The following is a 24776-nucleotide window of genomic DNA, read 5'->3' as shown; positions in this document are numbered from 1 at the left end:
AAAACTGTTTTGGTAGATTTAGCCAATGTTATTGGTCAATATCAGACATGTCAGAGGCCTCAAATATTATCCATGATCTTTTCACTTGAAGATTTATTGATTTTAAAACTGTAGCTGTATCGAAGTAAACTTCCATCCCAGGGTTTGGCAGATGTGAGGCCTTGATGTTTGGATTTGAAGAGGTGAAGCCCACTGATGAATTACCCCTGAATGTCTTTTAATCAAGCACCTTGAAGGCCATCCTTTCAGTCATCCATTCAGTTACCTTTGCAGCTTCATCTAATTTGTGAAATCCAGCAACTTTCAAGTTTCAAGGATTTGAACTTTCAAGACCTGCATGAGCTGTACAATGCAAAACTCATCTTAGAGCCATAATATGTGGTGACAGTCAATGCGGCGCTAAAGTTTTTTCCATCCTTATTTCAATGTGCAACACAAAGAAAGCAGTGCTGACACAGAATACTTCAATACAACTGTTACTGTATCAAGCTTCTGGATGAATGGATCTACAAACCTTGATAAAGCCAACGTGCTGAAAAATGCAAGGCTCATAACTAACTTTCTTCACCATCCCCCCAGAACCATCTGGAAGTACAATCTAAGCTGTCCTAAAATGAATGTGGACCATCCTGAATATAAAATCTTCGTTTTTCTACATTATCATTGATTCAAAGTGACTTTAACCCTCCTGTTGTCCTCGGGTCAATTTTGACTCAGGAGGAAAAGGTTTTAAAACAGTATCCTGACTAAACTTTTACATATACCAGTCTGTCATAATCCATCAATATATTTTCCTCTGATCTCAACTATAGTTAAAATAATTCATAATTTCTTAGTCAGGATACTGTTTTGAAACCATTTCAATTTTTTTGATGACAGCACATAATGACACATGTTGTCCTCCTGGGTCAAAATTGACCCGAGGACAACAGGGGGGTTAAACCGGCAGTGCCAAACATTTACTTAAAAATAAACATCCATTACATTCAAGCCCTTGCCAAACGAGTTCACACAATGCTGATCAAGCTGCCAGGTAAATCTCTCTGTATTTCACAGTATACTGGAGATTTTAATCTGGTGTTGGGTTTGACATTCCCATGCTTGGCCGGATGAATGCATACTGCACATGCTCTATGGGCAGAACATACCCACTTGAGACTTCCACCAGCCAAGCCAGCTAACTTGAATTGCTGTGCTGGAGGAAGCTCAGCATCTCATTAGACAAGCAAGACCTCCAGTCTGACTTAATTCTCTTCATGCAGCAAGATGAACTCATGGGGAACACTTGTGTGATCTCCACTCTGACCTTCATGTGCTCAAACTGGGACTCCACATAGGAAGCGAGACATGAGGGCCGTGTAAGCGTGTTCTATCCGTTCAGTCCACACCGACTCCGACCTGCGTTCAGCGTCTCTGTCAGCAGAACTGGCCGTCTGTCAGCTGCAGCTCCTGACCAGCGGCCGGCTAACCTGCCTTCACCAGGCTGACTGATAGCAGAAATGTACTGAACCAAAATAGTTTGAATGACAGCTCCACAAGAAGAAATCGACAGTGTTTGTGTTTAGTAATTCATTGATCTTATTTCCTTGCCTATAGTGAAACAGGCAGCTCACAGACAGACTGGGAGCCTTGATCAATCAATATAGAGACCGTTAGTAAGTTCAAAACACATATACAGCAGGATATTTGTGTGATTTAAACAGCTGTGTGTGCAGATTACTCTTCACTAAACATGACAGAAAGAGACTCAGAGCATAAAAAACACAAGTGTCTCGGTGTGGATTGATACATTTATGGAATGGAAGTGTATGTTCTGTGAGATGCGCAGGTGACGAATGTCAAAAACGCTTTTAAAAAGGCTTTCTATGTGGATTTCGTTAACAAGTTGGGTTTTTTTTTCAACTCTCCCAAATTGGTCCCAAATTGAATTTACATCCTCCCCGATCCTATTTTTATCAGCCCCAGGATGATGGGAGGTCCTTAAGCTCGAGCCCTGCAAACTGTCTGTTTGAGTCATAAATCTTTCCTTTCATTGCTGATTTCCTCCTTCCACATGCTCCAGCCCATCTCATGCATCTTGTAAAAGGATGAAACTCTGCTAGGGCACCATTTCCGTTTCACTGTACGATATAAAGCCATAAACAAAACTACATGAATCACTGTAAACAATACCAGCAACATGACAAACGCCACATGGAAATGCTCTCACCACGCACCACATGACTCACCGCCATCCCTTGCCGCCGACAAGAGTTACTGTCACGAAACACGACGGTAACAAGCATGGGCCGCAGAAAAACGCTTTGCGACGCTCCCCAGAGCAGGCAGTTCTAGACAATCCCCTCCACCCCCAGCACTAACACCCCCCCCCCCACACACGCACACACATACACAGCACTCAACAACACCCCCAATCTGCTGGGCTCGGCTGCGGGAGGGAACGGGGATGTGACAAATCAGCCGGGACCCTGGCAGTCAACTTCATGCCCGGCGATAATGAGCTCCCGCCGGAGACGACTCTCGCGGGGAGGGAACGGCAACGTGGAAAAATGTTAGCGACGTGCTAATCGGCCGAAGTGGAGTGTGTAAAGAATAGAGAAGGAAAAAAAAAAAAGACAAAACAGAACACAAATTAGTTATCAGCTCAGAGAGGAGTGCGTTAGTAGAGGGAGGGAGGAGGAGGAGGAGAGAGTGATTTGAAGACAGGCAGATGGGCGGACGAACATAACCAGGGAGAGGGGATGAGCGCGGGAGTCTCTGCGGAAGCACAGAGTGTATGCTGGATGTGTATGGGATGAGGACGGGCAGGATTAGAACACCCTCCCTCATAGGCGGCACCAGGGAGGGACTTGGGGGTGCTGTAGCTACCCCTAGGATGGCCATAGCACCCCCAAGAAATGTTTGTGGTTTATGTAGAATTTTAAATTTTTAATGTGTGTATACCATCATTTATAAATAAATAAATACATTCATAAAACAAACCAATTATGCAGCACACATTGAACTTTTTTTTACCGTACTTCCACTTCCTGTTAGCCAAAGTGCAATTTTTTGGTAACTTAGCAAAGTGGGTGCATCATAATGGATCATTGAGATGAAACGGCGCTTTTCAATAGAGACAAATGATGTACTGAGAGGTGTGTAAGCTCTAAGCCCCAAACACACATCTTTTCACATGAGTAAGCTCTGAGCACAGTTTTTCTTGTCTGCATTGTTTGAAAAACTACTTGAGGAACAGCAGTGGGGACTCTTGAGCCAGTAACCTGCCACTGTTGGCTATAAACACTGATAGAACAAAGATCCTGGACAGAAACATTGATGCCTTCACACTCAACCACAACAACAGTTGTTATGAAGATGTCTAATGGTAAGAGCATGTTTTTCCTCCTCTGTTGCCTACTATGAATTTAATGCATTAGTTGGTTGAGGCACAATTTCTGACTCCTTATAATTATCTCTATGTGATACTCATTCATATAACATTAGGTCTATGGAACAGGATACTGTTGATTCATTAGTCGAGCTGTTGGTAAATAGCAGCATGAGTTTGTGATCTTACAATCTGAGGCTGAACTGTGGACAAACCTGTGTCTGTTGCTTGCTGCATGTGTGCAAGCCTGTCCGAGGCATAATTGTGTGAAAATTTGTATTCAGAGGTGTGTTTACTGTACGTAGGCAAGCTTTTGAACCTTACATCAACATCCCATGAGCTTAATATCTCTCCTTGTGTTTAACACAGAATGACTTTGTAACTGTCGCAGAGCGGGTACTGTGTATGTGCGTGAGTGTGTGTGTGTGTGTGTGTGTGTGTGTACGTGTGTTGGGGGGTGTTGCAGTAGAAATTAAACTGCGGTGACCAGCACATTAATGAGAAACTCTAAATTTCAGAGCAAAAAAGTCAAGCAACCCCATAGCACCAGCAAAAGAAAATCTCCAGTACTACCACTGGCCTCCTTCAGTGTGGCAGGTGTGTGTGTGTGTGTGTGTGTGTGTGTGTGTGTGTGTGTGTGTGTGTGTGTGTGTGTGTGTGTGTGTGTGTGTGCTCACAGAGCAGGTGGGTGAGTTGCTGTGTCATTTTGCGCAGCACAGGTGACAATGGAGGCCTAATTCTAGCCTGTGTGTGGGGACTGGGGGTGGTGGAATGAGGTGTGTGGGTGGGGGCAGAGCTTGAATCAGGCTTGTAGCATACTTCACTGCATACTTATTGCTTGGTGCTGCTACTGTCTAATGATTGTAGGTACGCATGACAGGGTTTTCCACAGGAGGCTGGTCAGTAGAGGTGTAAGCACTCATATATAGAAGAAGTCCAGCTGGTCAATATGAACTTTAAACTTTAAATTAACTGTCTTCAGACAAACATGTAGTGAATTTTAGATGTGGCACAATTGCATACAAAGTCAATGGAAGATGTGATTAGATATAAATTCAGCCAGAAGGATGCAAACTGACACAATTCTGTGTGAGTTGAGAATGTTTCAACTTGAGCAAAACATTTGTGCCTATAGTTTACCCCATAAATTAATAAAGACAAGAGCAAAGAGGAGACTGGAGGAATACAACACAAAGAACTAGAGTCTGTGATGAGTTCTAAGTCAGAGACTGAACTCAACACAAACACACAAACACACTCCAATAGACATGGTCAGTGTGTCTGCTGCTAGCTAGCTTATAGCTAATGTACAGTTGGTGTTTTGGCTGTTTGGGACAAACACACTCACTGACTTTTTCCTTTTACATTTTTCCCAACTTGTTAAAGGACAGGTTCACAATTTTCAAGCTGTAATCATTCCTCCTGTTCATACTGGCTGTTAAAAGATCCCCTTCAAATGTGCTTTCAATGTAAGTGATGGAGGCCAAAATCCACAGTGTGTCCACACAGTCAGTTTCTTCAACAAGATTTTCCTTCATTTGGTGTTTTGATGATGGTGATGGAGAGCGCTGTCTAACATCAGTCCAAAATCTCCCATAGGTGTTTGATTGGGTTGAGATCTGGTGACTGTGAAGGTCGTAGCATATGATTCACATCATTTTCATACTCATCAAACCATTCAGTGACTCCTCGTGCCCTCTGAATTGGGGCTCCCATCCCCACTCCCATCAGGATAGAAATGTTTCATCATAGGATAAAGGTGATAGCTCAGAACATCTTTGTATTGATTTGCAGTGACCCTTCCCTCTGAGGGGACAAGTGGACCCAAACCATGCCAGCAAAATTCCCCCGACAGCATAACCAGTGAGTCACCAGATCCCTTCACTGTAGCGCTCAAGCATTCAGACCTGGACCAGTTTTTCCTTTAATTTGTCACCTGTCTGCATCTCCAATCACCAAATCGCTGGAGGGGATGCAATCTTACGGCTGATGGGACTTATCTATTTACACATCAATATTATTTTAACCAGCATTGCAATATATTCCTCAGGTATTGTGCTGTTTGGGGGAACCAATCTGGCAATTTCTGTCTCTTGCCAACTGTTAATTTGATTTGAATTCAGCCTTACTGTCAGCTGGACTAAGACGGGGGGGGTTTTAAAGTTCAACACTGTGGACCCCAACTCTGACAAAAATGAGACAACTGCTTCAAGTACTTTTTTAAAAAATTTATCCTAATTCAGGCACTGTTTGGGGGTTTGTGTAGGAGCAGGGAAAGCAGCTCAATTTTACTGCATAAAACCTGTCAGAATGTTTTGAGCAGTGCACAGCAACCAGTGGATTGTTATCCCGAGCGCCGCTGTAGCCGCCAATCGATTTTTTAACAATATTGAGAGTGATTAAGACAATTTGCACTCTGCCGCTGTTAACAGAAAACAATCATTTTCTTTTTTCTCTCTTCTTCAACAAACCTAATTCCTTCCCCCTCGACTCGTCCCTCAGGTTGTGCACACAGCAGATTTTGTTGTAATACAATACACACTGTTTTCCGAGCAGCCGACGACTTTCTGCCTTCAAACAAACCTAGATGAAATGTCACGGGGAAGGAAGGGGAAGAAATCCTTCCCCACTTCGCCTCATCGTGTCTGGACTGCAGCGTGTGACATTTTACACGACCGCCAAGACCCCCACCAACGCCGCCGTTCCTTACTGTTAGTGCAGGCATAATGATGGGCCGTTTAACATGCATTTAGAAGCGCTGGGGGAAGCACATTTGTCCCTTCCTGTTCTAAATAATGACCAATTACCAGGAAGTGTGAGGTGGGCTTCAGCACTGTGGATGAGACGTTTCAGACAGCGGAAAAGCTGTCATGGGTGGGCGGCTGGGGGTTGGACGGGGGGGGGTTTAGGCCTTTAATTGGAGGCAGATTTCACACTGATATTTCTGATGATGCTGCAGCATGAGGGATGGAGAAAGAGAAAAGAGGGGGAAGGAAGGGAAACAGGGAAAGGGGAGGGGAATATGAGGGCGTGAGCAAGAAAAGAGCTGATAAAGAGAGACGGAGAGACGGGGAAAGTGGAAGAAGAGATGGGAGGAAGACTGAGAGGGAGGATGACACGAAGAAATATGGGAGGAAGGAAAGAGAAAACAGGCTCCGCTGCTGTTTGTCTTGCAGGGATAATATTCCACCAAAGTCTAATTCTGTCCATAAAAGCTGTTGGACCTCTTTTTCTTTTCCCTCCCGCAACCTGCCCCCCCCCACCCTCCATCCCCCCCACCCCCCCTTCTTTCAGAGTGATAGTTGCCTTGGCAACCGTGGCAAATCTTCCTTTTCTCAAACAGATGTCCCATTTAGTTGGAAATTAGAATGTGTAAAAAACCCACGAGACGCAAATTATTTCAAAGTTCTCTGGTGGAGAGACGGAAACGAGGGGCGGGGGAGAGGAGAAGAAAGGAAGGGAGAACAGAAAGAAAATAGAAAAAAGGGAGGGAGCAACCAAACCCTCCCCTCCACCCACCCACCCCCACTGTCCCCCCCCCCCCTCGTCTTCTCTCCTCTCCTCCGGTCTCCTGCGCTTCAGCGTGTGAATCGTGGAGATTAGCCAGATCATCCAGAGCTGCTGGCTTGTTCGGGGGGGGAAGTGGAGGAGGTGTCGCGGGTGATTGGGTGGGCAGTGGGGTGAAAGGAGGGGTGGCAGGGTGGCTCCCTCTCCTGCATCCGGGATGGGATGTGGGGCAAGTGGCAAGAACTGGGAGCCCAGTGCCAGCGTGGCAGAAGGGACACACTGCGGTGTTGAGCACTGAGCTGCCCTCCAGGGAGGTATGGAGCCTGTCCTGTGGTCCCTGCACACTGCAAGAAATACTGTATGCTCGCACTAAAACCTCATTTAAATCTCAACAATTAGTGTTCCTTGTTTTCAATGTAAATAATCCTGTGCAAGAACATGCACCTTAACAAATCATTTAATATTATATTAAGTCACAATTAAAAGAATCAATAATAATTTTCTTAAAACAACTCAAATTCTTGCCATTTGGGTGAGTTAATTGCTCTTGTTTCAAATGCAAATCAGTTCTTGGAAAAATACCCATTTTAACAGATTATTTGATCAGATTTAAAGGAAAAAATCCACCCCAAACCACTTAAAGCACTTCAAGAAAAAAAAAAAGAAACTGGCTAGGGCAACTTTTCTATGGTGGCGTATTTTTCTGTTTCAAGTGATTAACTGGCAAAATGCAAACGTGACGTTCCTCTGAGACATTTCCAGCACAGCTACACTAGAAATACAAGAGCAGCCATTTTGCACTAATGTTCAGCGATCAAGCGGGGAGAAATGCATCATAAAAGACACACACAGAGAGACCAGTTGCACCACAGACAGTAGTCTTGATAGACCACAATAAGCAATGCAGCCTTAAGACATCTTAGATCTCTCTCAAGGCTAAAGAAGCTTCCTGTTTAGGTGACATGCTTAGGCAGGTGATCATTTTTAGGTAGGACGTATACTGTAATAAGCTTTCTTTAAGGTTGAATTTGAAGTAAGCGTTACAGAAGGCAGAGCAGGAAAGCTCACGGCTTTCTGCAACGTCAGCACAGATGAACAAATACCTTCTCCTGTAATCTGCTGAAGCAAAAGTCCTCATGCTGGGAAAGGGGATACAATATTGTACCTATGCTTATTAAAACACACATTTTCCATGTATTTTTCAATGAATAATCACATTGCTTCATTTTAGCACAATCATTTGTTTCTGGACAGCTGTTGAGGTTTACTTTTACAGACAGTGTCCTAATGCAGCTTTGCTAACTAGCCTTATGATGTTTCTTAGTTTGGTAGGTCAGGGTGTGTCACTTCTTCAAAACATTAATGTCGAACGAGAACTAACATGTATTTCTTTTTAAGAACTCTCCATTGCCTAATCCTTAACTAGCTTGTAAAATGAACATAGTATTCATTTGTGGTGCTTCCACTGCCTCACTTGATTGACAAGCTAATGCTAATGTAGTGCAGCTGCATTTTACAAAGTCTATCTTTATCCACCATTTTCCATCAATTGCATTATATACAAAATAATTATTTACTGATAGGGCATCATAGCATGCAATAGGTCATATGGACAATGCACTCTGGTAATATCAACCATACTTATTACATATTAATTTTGAACTTGAACCTATGATACTACAAAACAGCTGGAAGATACGAGGGGAGCAGCAGTGGAAATGTTGAGTTTTGCCATGGCGACACACTGTTTGATTTGTTATTTTGTTTTTTAATAAAAGTTGGGAACTTTGCTGTACATACTTTTACTCATAAAAAATAATCTGTGCTGCCTTCAAGAGAAAAGCAGGCTGGTCAAAGCCAGATAACACCTACCAGCTGAGCAGCTACTATCACAGCCTACCATGGGATGGACAGTAGTAGAGATAGGAAAGACAATACAACTCAAGACTGTTGTATGATGACATTGTTGGTAAAGTGAGGGTTAAAAATACTGTGCATTGACAATATAAAGCCATATCAAATAAATGTGTGTTTTCATCTCCTTGAATGATGTGAGGCGGCCATATTTGCTTGACTTTCAGGCATTTCCATATTATGAAGTGCCAAGTCAGATATAGTATCAGAGCTTTCAGAGAAACATCTGAGATTCCTAGTCAGAATTAGGACTCGGATATTGACGTGAAAGCAATTTACAAGTCTGAATCTCGTAATTACGATAACTCAGGTATGACATGAATGCGGCATTAAACCTGTTCTCCCCTACACCAGGGAAACATAACACACCCACGGGTGTCAAACACACGGACCATCCATCATCAAATTAGCAACACAAAGGCTTTTCCATAGTACCTTCATGTTTTGTCATATAACACTAGTCATACCTTCATTATTGCAACAAAAATTGTGAAAGCTACTGCAGTCGCTGCATAGTTTACATATAAAAACAATGATTTGTCATAGCCAACAGACAGGTCTGGATTAACCTGCTCACACAAGAGATTTCCTGGATTTTTTTTTTGTTTTTCGTTTGTGCTCTTGTTACTAGTCTCAAGTGGTCACTTACTTCCATGCACCAATCAGGTTGAATAATATTTGAATCACATTTTTGACAGCTGCGGGTTTATTTGCATATGTGCCCTGGTCACTGTCAATCCAATCTGATCAAACCACACAGTCCTGATGAAGCAGATTAGTTTTTGAATAATACCTCACAATGTTTTTGTTTCCAAACTTTTTTTTATAATGATATTTAATCTTAAAGAGTAATTCTTAAGATTTGAATCAATGTTTTCAGGGGCTTTCAGACAGTTCAGCATGAATGCATAATATTAACTCAAAAAATAAAGTTATTATAACTACATTTTGACACAGGGCCCCTCTATAAGAAACAGCCTCAAAATAACATAGGTAAAAATGTTATCTACATACTGTATAAAACCATCAAGTGAATGCTCAGTTTCTGGTAAATGTAGGACTAAAATGAACATTCACACAATAGGTTTAGGAATGTGGATATATAAAAAGGAGTAAATTACAGCAATTCAACACAATAAACACATGGATAGGTCACATGTTATATATATCAGAAGATTTTCAGTACTCTCTTTAATGACAATGACTGAAAAAAACATGCTTTAATCTCAATAAATCAACATGTTTATCTTGCAGGAATAAAGTCTCATTTTAATGCAAGTGGATCAATCTGAGCTAATCTGCCTTGTTTCACAGTGTACACAATTGTCTGTGAAAAATTGCTGCAACAAATGAGCGTGCATTTGGAGGAAGCAGAATCCTTTCGTTTGCAGAAACCGAGACTTCGCAGCATGGGACATTTTTTACAGCGTCCATGCCATCCTGACTCCCCCAACTCTGTGGTCAAACACCGAACATAACCGCTCGCTGATGAACTGGCGAGACGGAAAGGAGAGAGGTGGGGAGAGCAGTTTGTGTGTAGAGTGTGTGGAGGAAAGAAGAGAGAGACTGAGGCGAGGAGGAACATAAGGACAGAATCGCTTTAATTCAGTTTTTTCCTCTACAATGCCACATGCCTTGGGGAGGGAAGGCATGTGTGAAATGGAGGAAAATGCCCCGTAGCGTGCCATAACACGCAAGCACACACAAATGCTGACACACACACACACACCCACGCACGTTGAAGTCCTGCCCCTGGAGGCCATTTAACAGGTAATTTAAAGAGAAATCCCTCCAGGGAAACGACACAGTAAATGTCCTCTCGTCTGCTCCTCCTCACTCCGTAACTGTTTATTCAGCTACAGGGCTGCAGACTGGCAGCACTTAGGAGGGAGGAAAAGAAGAAATCAGAGAGGAGTAGGGAGAGAAAAAAGAGGAAAGAGGGGGGAAAAAAGATGCGCGAGAGGGTGGGAAAGTGACAAGTGTTAAAGTAGGCCAATTTTTTTTTTTCTTCTTTCCTCTACCAACCCCCTTAAGTACCCGTTTATTAATGTTCAGTGTTCGTAGGCTACTTTATTTGGATCCTGTGGGAATGTAAGTGCTACGGGGATGGAGGTGGGAGATAGAGGAATGAAGGGATGGAGGGAGAGAAGGAGGGGAGGGGGAGGGAGGAGAGGACAGGGCCCAGGGGGGGTTTGTGAGTCTCAGAGTGAATCAGATGTTAATTTAGTGTGGGCTCTGGTGAGGAGGCCCAGAAAAGCATGAACTCCCAACTGCACGTCTCACTGTCTTTTTACATCTTTAAAGGAGCATACCGGTGGTGCTGCATGTTATAGTCCATTAACTACAACTTGTGCATACATTACATTCCTGCCCACAGTATTCCAGAGCATACCACATGTTTTTAGATTGATTTCCTTCCTGCTAGGCAGTCTTTGCTTTGAGTTCATTTCAGTGCACTATGGAAATCAGCTTACAAAAACCTGCAAGTAGAATTCTGCCCCCACCCCCCCCAAACAAACCACACCAGGATCGTTTGAGGAAATGGTCTTGGTCTTGGTCACAACCTAATTCTGCAACGTTTGTGGTGGGAACGTGATCTGACCTCACATCTGGTTAGAGTGTCCTGCACTATAGTGGCCTGAGAGGTGCAACATCTGGTACTAGACTGGACTTGAGTTTACTGAAACAACTCAAACACTCCCACTTCCAAGCGTGACGCCAAATTAGAAAATGCTCCTATGTGTTGTTCTGGAGTGCACAGGGTCAAACAACCTGACTGGTCATTTCATTTGGAGGACTTCTTGGTGCTTTGCATGCTGGGATGTGGATGAACAAAATCAGCAGTTGCTGCTAGCCGCTAGCCAGGGAATGGACTAGCAATGAAGTACATTGTCTTCCTGAGCTTCTATGCTAGGCTAGGCTAGGCTAGGAGCTTCTTCAGGACCTTCTTCCTGTGTTTACTCTCTCGCTCTCGACCCCAGACACATCTGACCAATGAGAGGAGAGAACTTTCTGATTCACTTGAAAATGGAGACCAGAGCAGACCAACTATAGGTTTGAGAACACCCAAATGATGCTTTCACTTTCATCTGGTGCAGTCCAAACAACCAGAATGTACTGTTATGTCCTCAGGCTCATGAGATTGGAGTAAACTTTGGGTATAGCTTAAATGATCTGAATTCACTATTTATATTAGACTTAATAAATGCTCGATCCACACACTTCTAAAAGTTACAGACACATGAGAGGCAAGAGATGGCCTGCTACTAGTCTGACTCACCAGATGTAGACTGTGGGTATAAGCCTGCCATTGGCTGCCTATTTCAGGCAGCATTCTTCTTCCTTTCTGCTATCTGTGTGTTACCATCACTACGTGAAACAACAACAGCAACCTCCAACCTTTATCAGTGAAAGTTGTATAAAAGAGTCGACATACGTCTTTTACTGTTTTATGTGGTGTTTTCATTTGTGGGGATTTGACTATTTTCATGTAAGGGCTCAAACAAGTTCACCCCCAACACTATTTTGCAAGGACACTGTCATTGCATCTTGGCCTTAGCGCCGTCCGAGACAATTGTGATTGGCTTAAAGAAATACAAACAAGCCAGACATTTCTGCAGCACTAGCACAGTGCTGCAGAAAGGTCTGGCTATGTAAGACTAGCCTGCTACCACTGAGTCCTTTTGTTTGAAGAAGGTGTGAGAGTTTATCCCACTACTTCTACCTTTCCCTCTAAGAGAGAACAGCCATTATTTACACGGCCACTGGAGGTCTATTCACAGTAAAGCATGAAGATTTTTATCTTAAGGATTTGAACAAATGGCTAATGTCATTTTTCTGGTGAGCTGTAAATAAAACTCATAACATCTGAGATTTGAGAGTTGGCTGCTAAGCTGTAACCTTTTCAGAAAGAAAGAAATGGACAAAATCACTTCCTAAATTTGCTTATTGCTAATTTCTGGCTTTTTTAGTCAGACTGTCCTCGATTGTGCTGACAGAGAGTGTTCTTCAACATTACCACATGATGACTGTGTAAAACAAAGGCCACTAAATGTTCACTGTGATGGATTTCTCATCCACCGAAGTTTCTGCAAGTTGATTTTCATTGCGCCCTGAAGTGAAGTGAAACCAATGGCTGCCTGGAAGGAAGGAAATCACTCTCAAACTGATAGAAATGCTTTACAGAATGGTTGGCAGTCAGGTAAACCAAACACAATTTGTAGTTAATGGGCTAACACATGCGACACCAGCGCTAGAGTCCTTTTAAACAGTTGGATTTGTCACTCATTCATTTTTTCTCTCCATCATTCAAACTTCTCTTTCCCTGGAGTGTCTCTTCATCAGAGGGAGAACAAAGCAAACTCCAACAGCTCTGAGAAGAGAAAGAAGGTCAAATTACCTTCATGCCATCTCCACCATCATTAGACTCATTATCATTAAAGGAAAGGCTTTGCACGCCGCCACCGCCGCATTTTACCTCTCCCTCTCCACCCCTCCACTCTCCCTCCTTTCTCCTTTACTTTCACCGGGGCCGTGAAAACAAGCAAGTTAATTAAAGTCGACGAGAGTCCCTTCCATTTCTCGCTCATCAGCGAGGACAAGCCATCAAACGGAGCGCAGGTAGTCCATTTCTGTCAAATGAGAGAGCGGAGGAAGAGGAGATGGAGGAAGAGAGGAGGGGGGAGGCGGGGGGGAGAAGAAGAAAACGGCCTCTCTTCATCTCTTTAGTTTTTGATGAGCTTTCTTAATTGGGCCACTATAGAAGGAGAAGTGAATCCTCAATAATTAAAAAATCTAATTAAGGAGTCTTTTGCATCTCTGTCCTTAATTATTCCACGCGGAGCAGTGGGGAGCGATACATTTCTGCCGTTTTCATTTAAAAAAGAAAAAAGGGTCTCTCGCTTTCTCTCCCCCGTTGCTCCGTGCAAATCCCCCATCAACAAACAGACTACTTTGTCTGTTTGTGTGTGTCTGTGAACGAGCCGTCCGTCTCCCCTGCCTGTCTTACACTCCTCGGAGACCATTATTATAAACATTTAAAGAGATTTAACCCATTAGTACCGAGGCACACTTTTCCTCCACTCTCCTCATCTGCCCCCTGCCACAGCTGTCTAGCTCTCTCTCTATCTGTCTCCTCCTCAACCGGATGACTCAACCTCTCCCGCCGACTTCATTTCAAGAGGTAACTAAGTGAAAACCTAAGCGGCAAAAAGGAGTCAATACAAGATGGCACTAGAGGAGTACCGCTATCAACCAAACAGCTCTCATTGAGTCAGACTTACATCTTGACCCTGCAAACATCCCCTAAGGATTTGAAATCAAGTCTCTCACCCCATTAGTTTCAAAGTTATTAGGGCTGCCCCCTAAAATTCAATTATTCTTAGCATCTGTCAGAGAGCCTCCAGCCAAATAGTCTCTTGTCAAGGTTTTACAAGTCTGCTGTCGCCTGGAAAAGAGGCTAAATATTTAAAGGATTAGCTTTGTGATGTTCAATATTTTCCTTTGTCAACAAATGTCATACGCAGACCCAAACCAACAATGCATTGATCTTACTCACTGGTACTGTGTGTGTATCTTATTCCTCTGTACCATAGAGCTCCATTGTTGTCCAAAAACTATTTAAAAAAACATAAATGAGCCACACACCGTTCTGCTGCCAGAAATACTTACTAGAACTCCAAATGTGAATTAATCCGCCACTTAAAGTAGTCCCTACCAAATGCAATATTTCCTCCTGTTTGAATAATGTTTGCTAGAAACTACAGTGACCAGCTGTTTTAGGAAATTACTGAGACTTAAAAAAAATAAAACTATATATTTGTGAGCCATTTTTAAAGATTTACATCTTCATTAGGAACCAATGAGCTTGGGGCTGAGAGACACAGGCAGTGGAGGGATCTGGTGCCCCTTTCTAATAAAACCCTATCTGAAAGATATACTCATAATAATGTGTCTTGTGTAACTGAAGCAGCTGGCAAATGTTGCTTTTGTTATTTTTTAAATTCACTATATTTGCTGTGATGATGGGCACTAACCCCAAATTTAACAATTTTAGTCTCTAAGTGAGAGTCAAAGGATAGGAAACCCAGGAAGTATGGCGACAAATACATAATTTTGATGTGATTTGTTGACAATAAGAAAGCAGTCCCATTCCAAACAGTCAAAAGCAGGCAACTACCCCAGGACCCCAGACCACAGGGGCCCCAAAAGCTCAAGGTTTGCTCCATTTGCACCACTTAAGTACGTAAAAGTAAGTAAAATTGTTTTATTTCTCTGTATGGTCCTTTTCATAATGTTGTCAGACACTTATAGTAACAATCTCAGCCTGTCAGTGGCAAAAACAAGCACTTTTAGTGGTTGGTTTAGTAGTCTCAAAACTGTTGTCCCCATTCATCTAATCACTTAGATGCAAAATGATGGGAAAGTAGGGTCCAGGCTGAAAAAACACGTAAGTTTCTCTTTAAGGTTGGAGGCTGAAACCAGTGAACTTGACATTTTTGCTTGTAAAAAGACTTAAAGGAATACTCTTATCAAAATGTTTTCCAATTGACTTTTTGTCAATCAACTAAATGATTATTAAAGTGCTGGTTGGTTTCTGGGTGTCTGATATAATGAAGCTGACACTGACAGTGGGGGTCAACAGGGGCCTTGAACAAATTTCACACTGGGGCCCCCAAGGTACGTTTTTTCAGCCATGAAGATGCACTTTTGAGCAAATACATGAAGTGTGAAGACTTTCTTCTACCGTAAGAATTCTGTACATAGCAGGACGTACTTCATTCCCTTCACTTTCAATGATACATACAGTAGAGTCAAAGAAGCGGGAATCACTGAGATGAAGTCTTTTGTTAAAGATGTTTTCACTCCTTCTTCCTATCAGACATGAGTTTGTTCTTAATTGGCTGCTGATGAAAAAATTGCACAGAGCGAGAAGCGCATACTCATGGCTGTGTTTGTGCTCGCAGAGGAGCAGATCCATGAATGTGCAAAGCTGCGTGTCGCGGCCATGCAGCTCATTATTAATAATGACTCAGATGTCATCTGCCGAGGTTGCCAGATTGGTTTCTGCTGCCGAGAATCTTAGTTGCTAAATTATGAGTAGAGAGTAGTTCTGAGATATCGAGCATCCAAGATCTGTGATACCAGCTGGTGAAACTATTATGTACTTTCTTTGTGAACATTTAATTTCAAAAGTTTATTTTTTAAAGTGATATTCAGTCCAATATGAAGATGTAGTGAAATTTTAATTAATAAAAAGAGGACAGATAATACCTTATAATCCTACGCTTATAAAATTATCTGTAAATGCTGGAATGCTCCCATTTATGTTGAAAATTTGGAACAAGTATACAATTCTGCTACTAGGGTGAGGTTATTTCAACTGGTTCCAACACAAGTCAACAATAAAAGGTCATTTTCTTTGTTACTCTATTACTCTACAGAGAGATGCTGTTTTTGTTTTTGGCACTTTGCTGTTTAGAAAGTTACTGAAACAAAGGATAATGCACTGGGAACTACTGGAAATCTCTCACCACACTGCCATCATTATTTGTTCTCATTTTAAGGAAAATGAGTCTCATTGTGAGAGTAAATGTAAGACATTTTCTTTGGTGGAGGATGTTGACATCCCATAAAAAATGGTAGCCTAAATATAGCCACAGGACATATTTAATGAGCTAAAGTGCATAGCTCCTTTTGTATTTATTTCTGGGAAGGATCGTGATTTGTTGTATGTGTTTGGCAAATAAATCAAAGCTTCTGCACACTTATTTCCATTGCATACACTTAATTTATTGTCTTTTCTAAAAGTGTATACAATGCACTTAGAAAATATGGGAGCTTGTATTTATTTTCACTGACACTATTTTCCACCTGCTACATAAAAAAACGACTTGCTGGTATGAGTAGTTCAAAAAAACAGCATGTAAGGGTTAGCAAATTCAAACATCTTATAATGCAGAGTGAAAGAATAACTACCATGGGTGTCACTTACAGTAAATCTTTAAATATAAGTTGTAATACTTTTCAAATAATGGACAGGTCAACACAAACAAATACATACTAGAGAAAAAATGGGGGGGATTGTAATTACCCTTACTCTAATGGTTGTCATGATAAATTCCACATAATATACATTTCACAGCATTATTTCCATTAGAATACCAACATAGTCATGCCGTGCTGGATTTACCATGACACCAGGAGATAGTATGGGGTATTTATATGGCAGGCAACAGCCATTAAACAGGGGTAACAAGAGCAAACAGGACATCTTTCTAAATTATAATAAAATAGATTTTAGAACAGGGGAAAATAGAATAATTAAAAATCATGGCTCGCCGACTTCCAGACCTCTGAATCATGGCAGAATGATTCAAGTATGTTTGGTTTTGTGCTCTTTGACAGCTGTTTCCTGTTTGGGGAAACAATTGACCAACCAGAGCTTTGTAGGCACTGGTGGGATAGCTAACTCCTACGTAGCTAGCTAGCTTGCTACACCCATGACAAAAAGCAGACGAATAGCCACAAAAATTTGGGTTGGAGATTAATGCAGCTGTACATTTTGTTGACTGGTAATTGGTCAATTTACAATATTAACAACTCTTAAATCTGCATGTTTCTATAATCGTCATGAAAAATGTTAACTGCTTCCTTGTTGACTGAAATGACATCAGTGGGACTGATTTGCTACTGATTGGTTTGGGCTAAACAGAACAAAATGCCTCCTTACTCAACAGAAATTAGCTAACATGAACACAATATCAAACTGAATGCATGAAGGGAAAATGACAATTCAGTCTGATTATCAGGCTAAATTATGGCATATCTCTAAAAAAAATAGCTGATCTCAAATTAAGGCCTGGTTCTCCCTGCAGTTGAAGTCAACGCCACTTTCTGAGATTGTTTTGAGCCAATCTGACATATATCAATATGCAGCAAAACATGGGGGTGAGCAAGAGAAACTCTATACTCCATTCTAATAGTATACGATATTCAATAAATACTTTGTTTCAATAAATGTTTGTTTCATAGTATCTGTCTGCAAATACAACACAGGAAATAAATGTACTTCACAGTTATTTTTAGAGGGTGTTATGCAATATGTGCACCAATGAACTTAGATCAAACTTCCAATTTGGAATGACATTGCCAATTAAACTTCATAGAAGATAAAATGGTTTCAAAAGATGTAATACTTTTTTTTTCTGAGGTGCAGTTTTGTTTTGTTTTTATCACCATTTACACTTTGGTTTTTATTTTTGTAGCTGTGAGCAGCTCATTAATTTTTAAGAGTACATTCAAAAGTCAAACTAAATTCATACTTTTTGAGATGACTTTCTCACTTCTCCAGAAGCTGGAGCCCGTTTCACAAACGCCAGCACTGCTTACACCCAGATCATAATAAATGGCAGCCTCATGTTTCATAAATGATTGTTGTTCACAAATTGCAGACACTAATGTGTTTGGACGACAGGACTCTCAGGTGCTCACAGATGGGTTGCAGGTATGGAAATTATTTGGATTAATAAAACATGTCAAAATTAACAGGAGAGGAAACAATCTCATGTTGTTAGTTTGGTGAAACTGGCTAGAATTAGTAGGTTGCATAGAGTAGGGACACAGCTACTGTATCCTGCGGTGTGGTGGACTTGCAGGTTCCTCACACTGCAGCTACACACACGCATATTCAACCAGTCTCCATCCGTTATCATTCAGTTTCTTCTTTTTTGCTTCCAATACACAATTGTGTATGTCAAGGTGCTGCAAGCTGCTTAATTCCCATGCTTCCCACAACCCTGCTTACTTCCAACAGTTTGGGGCTCTAGGGTTCTGCACACACACACATACACAAACACACGACTAAAACATGCCTGACTTCTCCTCCCCTGTCCCCTCAACTCTCAGACAGAGGGTGGTTGTGCGATACATCCATGACAAATGACATGTAAACTCACATTAGCGCCAAGAAAAGGGAGCGGAGCGGCGCCCCCGTGTCATCTTTCTCATTCACAGATTCATGCAGTGACAATCTGGGAGGGTTTTTAGTGAGAATGGAGCAAGAAGGATCTAATCTAGGGATGGAATGGTGAGGGGTTTGGATGGGGATGTGTGGTGTGTTTAATGTGTGTGTGTGGGGGGGGGGGAGTGGGATGGACTGGAAGAACACGCTGAGAAGCACACAGCATCAGACTACCTCTGCAGAGGAGAGAGAGCGAGGAAGAGGAGAGGACGGAGTAGGAGTGAGGGATGGCGGTGGGGAGGGGTAAATGGCCCGTGAATTTTAAATGGGGTGACCGGTATGGGACCAGTGGTCATTTTGGGGTGGCACAGAAATCACTATTATGTGCACATAAAAATGCATCTAACTAGAAAATAAGGGGCTATTTTAGGCACCTACAACACATAACTCTACATTATTTGGAATTCAGGCAGCGGTGGAATAGATGGAATAATATTCAGTGTATCCAACATTTTTTTCTTAGTAGAATTACTTCAGTTGTGAGAGCAGATGTTCAGCAGCAGCACTATGAGCTCGTTCTCTATCACTGTATCATCAGGGATACAGAGACACAGACAGATTCATAATTAAAAGGAGTTTTTTTAATCAAAGTTGGATTGAACAGTTTACTTATGGGAGATAACTTTACCTCAGGTTTTTTGCACGATGCATAAAAAGTTAGCTAATGTTAACTGTTTGCTATTGTTTCCTCCTGGAATGCTAGGAGATCTAAACTTCACTAAACAGATACAGTCTTCATATATTATTAGCTTACCTGTACTTATCTGTTGGTTTACTAGACTTGCCAGCTGTAAAGTCAAGTCTCCAGAGGCACTCGAGGTTGTACACCTAAGTGGGTAAAATGCATCCTGGGTGTGTTACGGCTGTACAGAAATAGTTCCAACTCTAAGAAAAAATGCCCCAAAAAGGGAATTACCACTGGGGCGGCCAGGCTTCAGTCCACAGGGGCCACGGCCATCCCTTGCCACCCTGAAAATCCATGCTTGCGGATACGGAGATGGAGGAGGAAGAGAAGACAGGAAGTAATGAAAATCCTAGATCCATCCCATATTTCTTCTTCTTATCTCCCTTGTTCCTTGCACCCCCACTGTCCCTCTTTTTTTTTTTTCTTTTTTCCGTCCCTTCTCCCTTTCTCTCCTCTCTTGCATCAATTTCTTTCACTGTTTCTCTCTACTTCCTCCTTCATTCTGCCCTCTCTTCACTTATTTATCATCCTTCCCTGTTCTCTTAAAAGCTCACCAAACTTTGACTCTTCTCTTTCGTTTTTCAATCCTTCCACTCTTTTCTCACCTCCATCTCCTCTTCATGTTATATATGTGTTTGTGTTCTGATAGCTGGTCTCATTTTGGAGCTGGCAAACTATCCAGATTCACAAAACTCCTCCATGAACAAATCTCCAATTAACCCTTTTATCTCTCCTTCCACTTTTTTTTTTTTATGTAGCTTGTCTATCCGTCACATTCTCACACACTCTTCTGTCAACAACTTGAAAAAGTTTTTTTTCTATGACAGTTGTCCTTTTTCAGGCTGTCTTTTTGTCTTCTTGAGCCCCTCATCATCTGTGACAGCAGTCATTTTTGGCTTCCTGACAGATGTTGCAGTCACGGTCCGTTTCTACAGCAAAGACGTCGGGACATGTTTTGTCCTTTTCACTCATCAGGAATTTATTTCCTTTGTGGCAGAAAAACATGTTACACAAGCCTTCAGAAACTCCTGCAGGTTAAACTGAACTAACCAAACACATTTAGGCCTGACTGACTCTAAAAGACTCATTATAAACTGACTTGAAGACACTCATTAGCCTAGCGGTGTTAAGGCTACAAACAACCTATAATGCGACACCGGTACTTTGTCCATTCAGAAAGAATCTCTGATGTTTTGAATATGTAATTGTTTAGTCCTCAAATATAAGACAACATCTACTTCTTTCAGATTCCAGAAATGTCATTTTATATTTGGGTTAACACTGTTTATCAGCTATAGCTAATTAATGTTACTTAACAGCTAAAATGAAACTTTGGTCTGTTGTCTGCTTCATGTTCCTCCTGTTAGAGTCTGTGATCAGTAAATCTGAGGGTGAAGATAACATCACATCACATTCAAGTGAATCTCCCAGTAAAACATTTATAGTATATTCACATCAGTATTTTGAACTGATCAACTTCATAGTTATACATCTGGGTGAAAAATAAGGTATTAAACGTAGCTGTTATTTCAGTGTGTCAGATGTCAGATACATTTAATCATCATTTCATATTTTATGCTTCACGTCTTATTTCTCAGGTTGTAGCTACAGGTTGTGAACATTAATCATTAATCATTAACAATCATTAGTCGTTAAAACAGTTGTGTTTCTGGCTTCTGGAGAGATAAAAGCTGATTACAGATCCTCACTGAATCTTTGACTTTTAGTTATTTATAACTTCAGTTACTTGCAAACGTTATAAACTGAACCAGTTAGATTCTAAGAGATATGAAAGGATTTGATAACCAGATCTGACACTGTGCTATCACACCACAACCCTAATGATATCCAAGACAAACTCTATGAAAAACTATTCTCCTCATATTTAATGAATTTGTATTATCATCACATAACTGCATTACTACAACACCTGTCTCATTATGATTTCATCTGTTTGCTTGAGCTAATTATTTTATTTTATATTACAGGACAGTCTTGATATAACTTAGTTTAAAGTAAAAAAAATGCCAACAAAGTTTACAATTTTTGAAAATGATTCTATTTCATAATAACTATAAATGTCATGTGAGATCCAAGTCCAGACTCACAGATGTATGACTGATAAGCACACAGATAATCAGGCCGTCAGACTGTCTGATAGTCGGGTAGCACCTCGGGGTGGAGGTGGTGGTGATAGTGGCTGTGGTGGGGGTGGGGGTGGGGGGTGGTAATCTACAGGCCATAAAGTAGCACCAGCCTGGCTTCGCCATGGCGACGGAGGGAGGGAGTGGAACAGGCACCGTCCCACGAATCCTGCCGGAGCGGAGAAGGATGGACGGAAGAGGTGAGGAAGGAAGGAGAGAAGAGGGTAGCAGCCAGTGCAGAGGGGGGAACACACGGAGCCTCCAGCTGGAGCCCCTCTGTGCTGCAGGAATACACCCCGAGGCACACACACACACACACACACACACACACACACACACACACACACACACAGGCATGCAGTCCAAGGCGAGTGAGACACACACGAGTGCACAAGCTCACAGACCCACAGTGGACACACACATTCACACATTCAGACAGAGATATTCTTACACACACACACACACACACACACACACACACACACACACACACACACACTCGTCACCTCATGTGCCCATTACACCAGCCAGGGCCAGCCGGGGAATCTCAATAAAATCTTTCTAAATCCTTATCCCTCCCTCCCTCCCTCCCTCTGTCTGTCTCTCTTTCTCTCCATCCATCTCCACCTCTTCCTTCTTTCCTACATCTCTCCTTTGTCTCCTTCCCTCCACGGGTTCCCTCGCTTTCCCCCCTCCCTCTCTCCTTTTTTTTCTTCTTTTCGCTCCATCTCTATCTTCCTCTCAGTCCACCTCAGGCAGCTCTCTGCAGTGGCCTGAGCAATAAACTCAGGGGACCCATGCTATCACAGCAAACCAATTACCCAGCACTGGACACACACACACACACACATGCAAACAGTGTCCTCAGGGACCTGTCACTAAAATACACACACACACACACAAAGCGGATCGTGGACCACCACCTAAGCGCTTACACACTCACCCTCATACACACACACACATCCTGGAAAAAAAGAAGCCTGTCTACAAGGAGTTACGGTATGAAAGGAATACAAGTCAAAGCTAAATAAAGAAGCTAATAAATGATCCATTTCAACGATTCAAAGACGAACAGATGAAGTGAAAAAACTCTTATTTTGGTACCAATAGCCAAGGCTGGATTAAGCTGCGTTGAGGCTCTGGGGCAAAAGTAAGCTGACCCCCATTAACTGTGTTTAGATGATGTCCTTGCTACCTCAGTCTGTCAATAATGGATTATTGTGTGAATGTACAATATGCACAGTGTTAATATTTGGCGTATAGATTCTGACTAGTCAGAGTAGAGATAACTTTACTCATTAGAGGAACGTAGATGCACAGCCTGCAGGTGGATGCTGGGGTGGAAGTGACACTTTTGAAATGCTAAATGAACATCGGCATGATCAAAAGGATGTGTTGGATATATTTTTCACTGCTGTAAGGTTGTAGCAGCGGATTCAAGTTGACAGCCTGAATGAACTGTCTGACTGCTAAAGACAATACTTCCTATAAGTCTCCGCTAACACATTTTGGTCCACATAACACACCAAATGGTCTCTAAACAACAACATACACCAGCGGGTATGTTGATGGCATTCAGTGACGCATCAGAATACATGAAACAAGACTGTCTGTCTGGCACATTTGTTTGTATGGCTGTGTTTTATGGGCTATAATTAATCTCAGTAGTCTGTAGTCATTTCAGTGGTCACCAGTGGGAAATGTAGTCCCCACACACAAATGAACAAACCTAAAAGCACCGAAATAGAAGCGAGCGAGCACTTTTTCAAATTTGATCTCCCCAACTACAGCCAAACTTGCTACCAAATGGTTTCATCGTCACTCCTCCCCTACGAGCCGCTTTCAGAAGTTCTGAAGATTTTGTAGTGAGATGATTTAACTGTAATGAAATCTCTTTGAATGATTTTCTTTTAAGCAAAACGCAGCTTTGAAACATGGCCAAATTATCATGTAAATTTAATCATTAGAATGTGTTAATTTTTACAGAAAAAGGTGAATATCACACTAAAACTTCAACCGCTTGCTTTTTCTACACTACTAGGAGTTTGCTCTCGTGTGCAGTGCAGTGGTAGAGGTTACTCACCAGGGGGAGCCGTAGATCCTGAATCCCCTCACAGTGACCTCGGAGTCCTGCAGGTAGATGCAGTTGGTGAGCAGCGACTGGACGTTCTCGTAATTTTCTGGCTTCAGCTTGGAGGCCGAAGGGAAGTAGTAGAAGTCCTGCTTGATCAGGTCGGCCATAAACTCCTGGTCAAAGGTCAACTCGTGGTTCCCGGCGATTACTATCTTGATGTCGTAGGGCAGGGTGCCTGGCGGGGGGAGGAGAAAAGAGAGGGGAGGAGAGGGGGGGAAGGGAAGGGAAGGGGGAGAAGTGAGGAAGGAAAAGAGAGGAGATGTGATTGGGGAGTGACAAGCAGAAATGTGGAGATGGCCAAGATGTGATGAAGAAGGAGGACAGGTGAAGGGCAACAAAAACAGAAACAGGGTGGTGCAAAGACAAATTACATGAGGGATGGAAGAGGGGGATTGAGAGGTTATAGATGAAAAGATAATAGGGGAGGAAAAAGGAGAGGGGTACATTTAGAGAAAGGAGGTGGAAGAGGTAAAAGGAAAGAAAGGAGACAAGGGCAGAGGATGAAAGGCAGGGGAGAGAAGGAAATAGAAAATGCAAGGAGACATCAGGACATGGATAGCAGGGATGGAGACGGGAGATGTAGGGGAGGGGGGTTGAGAAAGAGTAAAGGAAAGAAGGGTGGCAGACAGAGCAGGGAGAGACGGGAAGAGGGAAAATTGAGGACGACATGAAACCAATTCCAGACGGCTTGGCATTCACATGCGAAAAAGGCTTTCTCATTGTTTTCCCCTCCATTTCTAGCAAATCTGTACATCTGTCTTAGCTTCCCTCCATCAGTCAAGGTCTCAACCCAGTGCACTGCTGTCTTCTGTTTATGGAAGCATAGCTGAATGCATCCGTCAGGGAATCTTTATCTGGAGGAATGATGGAAGGAAAGGGGAAGCAAAAAGAGTGATCATTGTGAAGTTTAGGGACACAGAATATTAAACATTTACCGACGACGGCAACCGGCGCCGCATCTTTCCCCCCTTTCTTTCTCATCATCTTCCTCTAATCAAACT

The 24776-nt window shown here is 42.2% G+C and overlaps 1 protein-coding gene across 3 annotated transcripts in view; it reads right to left on the bottom strand.

The window, feature by feature from the left end:
• mpped1 (metallophosphoesterase domain containing 1) overlaps positions 1–24776 on the bottom strand; it is a 92788-nt gene that overhangs the window by 27882 nt on the left and 40130 nt on the right. For all 3 annotated transcript variants that reach the window (XM_044343784.1, XM_044343783.1, XM_044343785.1), the window contains one exon: positions 23725–23950. In XM_044343784.1, coding sequence (XP_044199719.1) covers positions 23725–23950 — 226 coding nt within the window. The remainder of the gene's footprint in view (positions 1–23724; positions 23951–24776) is intronic.

The sequence above is a fragment of the Thunnus albacares genome, chromosome 23, assembly GCF_914725855.1.
Source record: "Thunnus albacares chromosome 23, fThuAlb1.1, whole genome shotgun sequence".
In the NCBI taxonomy this organism is placed as follows: domain Eukaryota; kingdom Metazoa; phylum Chordata; class Actinopteri; order Scombriformes; family Scombridae; genus Thunnus; species Thunnus albacares.
Note: the sequence above shows the minus strand (reverse complement) of the source record. Positions and strands in the feature narration are given on the sequence as shown.